Genomic DNA, 7,316 nt, shown 5'->3' with positions numbered 1-7,316 from the left:
CATCCTGAGCCACCAGCAATGATGGATCCCTCCATCCCTGCATCCCGAGCCACCAGCAATGATGGACCCCTCCATCCCCGCATCCTGAGCCACCAGTGATGATGGATCCCTCCATCCCTGCATCCCCAGCCACCAGTGATGATGGATCCCTCCATCCCTGCATCCTGAGCCACCAGCAATGATGGATCCCTCCATCCCCGCATCCCCAGCCACCGTGGCAACCGCGACCGAGGTTTCTCGGCCTCGCTGGGAGGACCGGAGCGCGTCTCCTTGGTAACAGACACGTTGCCAAACATCCCTCCAGCATTTTCCCTGCCAAACATCCCTCCAACATGTTCAGTGCCTCAGAAAAAACACGACTTGGGCCGCCTCGAAGCGTTGGCACAATCTGACCACATCGTTGGGCAAAAGGGCCACCTGAAGCGCCCAGTTCTTGGCCCACAAGTGGACAGACCTGTGGGGCTGCATCTCCTTCACGGAGCTTTCTCTACTCACCCGTGGTTTCCACGATGCCCTCCAGGATGACGACAATCTCGAACTGCTCCGTTTGCATGCTGCGCTGGGAGAGGTCGTAGAAGGGGCTCTTGGCATCTATCACGTGGCAGATGGTGAGCGGGGACACCAGGAAAAGCTGGTCGGCCCCCGTGCTGAAGCCCACGTCCAGCTCCAGCTGGTCCAGCGGCAGGAACTCACCCTCCGGGGTCTGGCGGGACTGGACAGGCAGCGAGGGGAGAGACAGAGAGAGAGAGAGATCACCACTGGAGCAGCCATCCCTGAGGCATCCCAACAGCATCCCCATGGCATCCCGATGGCATCCTGCATCCCTTGCACCATCCCTCACACGGCCATGAAACAGGTGGAAGCCCAGCGTTGGCCATGCACAACAGGGATGGATTATTTCTAACACACAACTTACTGCACTTGCAGCTCACGGCCACCAACACAAATCATAGAATGGGTTGGAAGGGACCTTCAAGACCATCCAGTCCCAACCCCCTGCCCTGGGCAGGGACACCTCCCACCACACCAGGTTGCTCCAAGCCCCCTCCAACCTGGCCTTGAACCCCTCCAGGGATGGGGCAGCCACAGCTTCTCTGGTCTCACCACCTTCAGAGGAATCTCCCCTCAAGATCAACAAAAATTCACAAAATCCATGCTGCAACCCAGCAGGTGACCACCTCCAGGGTCCATCCCACAAGGGATTGTCCATCAAGGCCTTGCAGAAAGTGGCAGCAGATGATCAATTACCAGCTTTTCCCATAAGAGAAAGTTCCCTGGTGCCAACTAGTCAGCCCCAAATCAGATGAACACACACTTCTCCAGGGACACTTTGAGATCCCTGCCCTTTGGACAACAGGAGCCTGGAGAAGGGGATGCTGTTCCACCTTTAGCTGCCCTCTAAGATGCTACAAACCACGATTTAACAGCTACAGAAGTCCATAAAAATCACATCTGGAGCTGAAACCTCAAATCCAGCGCTCTGGTTCGTGCGCTTCACATCCCTGCCACCAGCAAACCCCTGCCCAAACACTCCCTTCCCTGGTTTTTATTCCCACCTTTTCTTTCTTCTCCCCGTGTGGTGAATAGGCAGGAACAGACCACTGCAGCCCTTCCCCAACGTCATTCTTACTACAGAATTTTCCATTTCTGTTGGAGAACTCGCCATTAGTTGCTGCTTGGGGTTTTAAGGGGAAGTTTTGCCAACTGCTGTATCCCTCAGGCACAGCCAAACCCCCAGCGTGAAGTCGCTGCTCGAGAAGCATTTCCATCCTTACATGGAGCAACACCACTCACCTCAAATGGCATTTCTTTATATTTCCTTTTTTTTAATAGGAGCCCGATTACACTTAATAGAAGGGTGATCTTTCCAGGAGCAACACCACTCACCTCAAATGGCATTTTTTTTATATTTCCTTTTTTTTTTTTAATAGGAGCCCCATTACACTTAATAGAAGCGTGATCTTTCCGCTAACTTTTCCTCTAATTCTGTTTCCATTCTTCTCATGTATGTGATTTGGGACCGAGTTGAGGAGGAGGGGGGATGCAAAGGGACCAGCACAACCATCCCCCCCAAGACTATCACCAGTGCTCCCACCAGTGACACCACCAGCTCCCAGGGAAACCCAGTCCTGTCCCCCCAGTAAAATGCACTGGGAGCTGGGAGGATGCTGGGTGCATCCCCTGGGGCAGGGGTGGGGGGGGTGCAAGGGGTGCATCTATGGCTGAGCCCCCCCAAAAAGGGGGTCAGGATGCTGACAGCAGAAGACAGCCGACAGAGCCAAACCGGATTACGCGCCTCGCTCGGGATTTGGTTTCTATTTTTAATGTTTCCCCCCCTGAAATGGCGGCTGGATCCGAAGGAGATCCAAGCCCAAACAAACGATCCCACCTTTCGCTGCCCCGAAGTTCTGGGTTTGAGATTTTAGGCTTAAAATTCCCGGCGTGTGAAAATTCAGAGAGTTATCACACCTGCCTCTGCTACCCCCCCCTCCCCTCCCCGGCAGCCAGTTCCAGAGAGAAGACATCAGAGCCAAGAAACATCTAGAGCACATCTGCATAAATAGCCTGCCGGCGGGGTTTTGTTTGTTCTTTCTTGAGAGAGGAGTCTACTTTTCAATGAAAAGACAAAAAAAACCACCGGCAAAGCACCAAACGACACCCGTAAGGAGGGCAAGGAGCTGCTCTGAGGAGGGAACTGCCTCCACCAGGCATCCCGTGCCCCAACGATGTCCTTGTAGCCATGGAGGAAGCCAAGGCTGGCCCATTTCTGGGTGACGTTGTCACTCTGGGGACACCAAGACCCCCCCCGGCCCGGCTCGGATGTAGCTTTGGGACAGAGGGAAAAGGTGGCCCTGGGTCAGAGCTGACGAAATGCAATTAGGAGTTGTATGTGGCAGGCTTAATTATGAAGACTAATGGTTTGGGGAAGACTTTTTTAAGGGCTGGTTGTAAAATCGTTGCTAGTTCTGCCCTCGGCTCCTCTGTCGAGGTCTCCAGCTGCCACCGTGACTGTCCAAGTAATGTCCATCCACTCCTCCATGGATGCTCTCTGAATATATGGGGATATATATAGGATATATACGGGGATACCTAACCCAAAATCTCAGTCCCAACCCACCAGCCAAGAGACCCCTCCCAACGAGGAGAGAGGATGACAAAGCAGGGTGAACTATGATTTTGGAAAATAATAATAATAATAATTCTTATATAATGGGCATCTTGAGGATGAAAAAGAAAAGTTAAAGACAACGCAGTACTTGAGGGACATGGAAAAATTCAGAGAAACTGGGAGGAACATCAAAAAGGTGAGACGAGGTGAGCTGTGGTACCCGAGGGACCCTCCTCCTCCTCTTCCTCCTCCCACGACTCACCCTGGGACTCCTGGGATTCCCAGGAAATCCCAGCACCTCCCTCACAAAAAAAAAAAAAAACAACAAAAAAACAACTTATTTTACAGCTGCAGTAAAATCAGGTGTCACATTATTCAGCTGCGAAGTTGTATACACAAAGTGTGATTACTTCTGCTGAGAGAGAATTGGGATAAAGATGGAGAGCTGCAGTGTTACAGACACCCCAAATATTATTTTACAACTACCCCTGTGCTACGGGCAGCGTTCAACCCCAGGCGGGGAAAGGGAGGGGGACTCCTGCTGTTGGCTGTTTGCTATTCCAGCCAAGGCATTTGGGGGAAGAAATGACCTTGAGTGACTCCTTTGACTCAGTACAACACAGGCAGGAAAAATACAGGGCTTCCAAGTTTCACCCAAGTTCTTCACAATCTTGGCGATGGCTGTTTGCTATTCCAGCCAAGGCATTTGGGGGAAGAAATGACCTTGAGTGACTCCTTTGACTCAGTACAACACAGGCAGGAAAAATACAGGGCTTCCAAGTTTCCCAAGTTCTTCAAAATCTTGGCGATTTATTAAAAAAAAATAAATAATAATATGACAATGAAAAAAAAAAAAAAATAATAATAATATGACAACGAATGGGTCTTTGCACTGACTTGCCACTTTTAGGGTTTTATATTTGTGGTTTTCCTCCAGTATAGTCTGAGCTTACCAGGGGAAAAAATAAAAAAAATGAAAAACAACATATCGGGATTTCCAATTCTACACAGATTTTGCAAGCAGAATTATCTTTTACCAGAAAAAAAAAAAAAAGCCTTTCAGCAGAAAATCTGCGAGCAGCCCTACAATCAACTCTGCCCTCCTGGTTTTGCCCCAAACCTGCAGGAAGGGTTATGTGTAACCCAGAGCAGAGCCACCCAGGCAGCAACAACCCCCCTGCCACATATTTGTCCTCCTGCGAGACGGAAAGACCGTCTGTGTGTGGCAGCCCCCCAGAATTACATCCTTCTCCCTGCTCCAATCTTTTTTTTTTTTCCTTCCTTTTTTTCCCCCCTTTTCCCTTTTTCTTCCTTTTTTCCCTTTTTTAAATATTTTTTCTCCTTTTTCATTTTTTCTTCCTTTTATTCCTCCCCCTTTTTTTCCTTTTTTTTCCCCCTTTTCTCCTTTTTTTTTCCCTTTTATCTCCCCTCCCTTTTTTCCTTCCCCCCACGTTTTTTCCTTTACTTTTTTCCCTTTTTATATCTTTTTTTTTTTTTTTTTGGCCAGGAGGCCTGGCCTCCCCCAGCCTCCCTCCTTTGCTCCCCTTTCCCCCAGCACCAAAAGCCTGTGCTGTGCCAAGACCTTTGGCAGGGGATGCACAGAGCCAGCTCTAACTGTATCCGCTGAAAAAAACCACATTTTAGCCCTTTTTTCCTCTTCCCCCTCTCCCTCCACATTCACAGCTGCCCGTGTCCATGAGCTGGGAAGCTTTGGGCTGGGAAAAGGCAGGCAAGGGATGCTGCGGGATGCCTGGGGCACTGTGGAAAAGTGGCCTTTTCCCTTTCCTGCCCCAAATGAAGCCCCCAGGTCACAGGGACAGCTCGTTCTGCAGGGTTCCCCAGGCTCATTTTCACACACCTGCAAATCCTTCACCCCCCTGACTCCAGCCCCAAAGCAGAAGAAAGGACAGCCATGAAGCGGCTCTTCCACGGATTTAAAGTTCAGGACATTCCGTGGAGCCACACTAAGTTTTACACTCCAACTTTTAAAAATTCCCCTCGCTGCACCTCTGGAAACAAAAAGAGGCTAATATCAAAAATTTGTAATTGGAAATCGCTCATTTTGATCCCTCAAAACTATTAAAAATGTATGTGAAATGAGAGGTCCAACCTCTCCCTGGTCTCATCACAGGAGGCAGTTGGAGGGGTCACCGTGGTGCCCCCTGAGGACCAGCTGATTGCTGACCCGGCTAATTGCACATCAATTTACCCCTCTAAACTTCTGACAGGAGGAAACAATCAAGGCTGGCTCCTACCAGGGAAAAGTGTAACCGAGATTCCAGTGGATTATTCCAAAGGAAAAGAAGAGGAACAGATGCCTCTGGGTCAGAGCTGCAGCGAGAGGGTCTTCACCCAACGTCGGTCCCCGGCAGCGAGGAGACAAATGAAATTATGGAGATTCTTTAAATTCCTCTCCCCCCCGGCTTGTTGAGTGTGGGTGCTACCCCTCCTTTTACCACACACTCCTCCTGCTTTAGGGTCCTGCAGCCCCCACCAAACACCGCAACGATCCTGCCTACAAAACCCCACCAGGAAACACGGATTTGGGCCAAAACATGACAACTTCAGGAGCCTCCAAGCAAACACATCTTGCACTTCACTGGATCCAGGCACAGCAGGTGGGGGATGAGCATCCCTCCAAGGGGGGCAGCCAGAGGAGCGGGGAAGAAAGCAGGACAGCTCCCCAGGTGGGGTGTCATCCTTCCCTGGGCAAGGGGACCCCACAAAGCATCACTCTGAGGGCAGAGCATCTACCCCGAGGGCTGGGTACCACATCCCCTGCACAGCATCCACCCCAGGGGCTGGGTACCACATCCCCTGCACAGCATGTGCCCCAGGGGCTGGGTACCACATCCCCTGCACAGCATCCACCCCGAGGGCAGGAAACCACATCCCCTGCACAGCCAGGGAAAGATGCAGGGTGCTCTGCATGCGTCAAACGGCAGCCGAGCCAGCCCCTTCCACCCACTCCACATTTATTTTGTCTCCCCTATGAATGCCGTCGTAGCAAGCCTCCAAAAAAACCCACTGCTCAGCTTTCCCTGGACACACAAGGCCATTAGCAGGATTTTTAAACGTCTAACCCTGGCATTCTGCTCCCCATGAAGTTCACCCACCATATAAATAAAGTTCTGCCTGACTGGGCTCCCCGTTGCCCCAAAGCACAGAGATATGCCAGAGAGGCAAACAGCTTCCTTTTAAAAATGCACACCAAGGAACTGGAGCTATAAGTATTTGCTTGTCAGAGAAATGTAGCATTTCAGAGGAATATATAAATATGCATGTAAACCCGGTGCCGAATATAACCGTTACCCTGCAAGGCTGCCAGTAAATCAGAGGGCTGAGGATAAATCTGAGCCTGAAGAGCATCGCAGGGACACGGAGACAGCCCTGGGCAGGAGTGAGGGATGGAAGGGGCCAGCCCAGAGGTGGGGACATCAGGGGGACAGAGGGACATCCCCAGGGGCAGCGGGGACAAGCGTGGCAGGCAGGACACTTACTTTGAGCAGCTTGCAGCGGATCTGCGCGGAGACCATGTGGCTGTTACGGAGGTTGCCCACCCTGAACATGAGGGTGAGCTTGCCGTCCCGCATGGAGATGGCGGCGTGCTCGCTGAACATCAACGTCTCGGCCCTCTTCTTGGGCTGGGACATCTTGATGAACATGCAGCCGATGAGGAAGGCGTCCACGATGGAGCCCAGGATGGACTGGAAGAGGAAGAGGATGATGCCCTCGGGGCATTTGTCCGTGATGTAACGGTACCCGTAGCCGATGGTGGCCTCGGTCTCGATGAAGAAGAGGAAGGCGGAGGGGAAGTTGTAGACGTTGGCCACGCAGGGGGTGTAGCTGTCGTCGTGCGCCTTGTTGAGGTCCCCCCGCATGTAGGCGATCACCCACCACATGGAGGCCATGAAGAGCCAGGCCACCGTGTAGGTGAGGATGAAGATGAAGAGGTTCCAGCGCCACTTGAGGTCCACCAGGGTGGTGAAGAGGTCCGAGAGGTACCGGCTGGTCTCCCCCCCCAGGTTCCCGTGCTGCACGTTGCACCGCCCGTTCTTATCCACGAACCGCTGCCGCTTCCCCCGCGGGGCGGCCCGGGGCGGGGGCAGCCCCCCTCCGCTGGCCGAGGTGCTCACCACCTGGTACTCGTCCCCCAGCTTCCTCCGCAGCGCCGACATGCTCCGCGCTGCTCCGCGCTTCTCCGCGC

The 7,316-nt window shown here is 52.4% G+C and overlaps 1 protein-coding gene across 1 annotated transcript; it reads right to left on the bottom strand.

Moving 5' to 3' along the window:
• Nucleotides 1-463: 463 nt before the first annotated feature.
• Nucleotides 464-7,287, bottom strand: LOC106900167 (G protein-activated inward rectifier potassium channel 1). The gene is made up of 2 exons (XM_014962159.1): nucleotides 6,610-7,287; nucleotides 464-712 (listed from the first exon to the last, which is right to left on the bottom strand). Exons 1-2 carry the CDS (start codon nucleotides 7,285-7,287, stop codon nucleotides 488-490), a joined length of 903 nt encoding a protein of 300 aa, XP_014817645.1. The 3' UTR covers nucleotides 464-487.
• Between the last annotated feature and the right edge of the window lie 29 nt (nucleotides 7,288-7,316).

The sequence above is a fragment of the Calidris pugnax genome, unplaced genomic scaffold (genome assembly GCF_001431845.1).
Source record: "Calidris pugnax isolate Ruff unplaced genomic scaffold, ASM143184v1 scaffold1267, whole genome shotgun sequence".
In the NCBI taxonomy this organism is placed as follows: Eukaryota; Metazoa; Chordata; class Aves; order Charadriiformes; family Scolopacidae; genus Calidris; species Calidris pugnax.
Note: the sequence above shows the minus strand (reverse complement) of the source record. Positions and strands in the feature narration are given on the sequence as shown.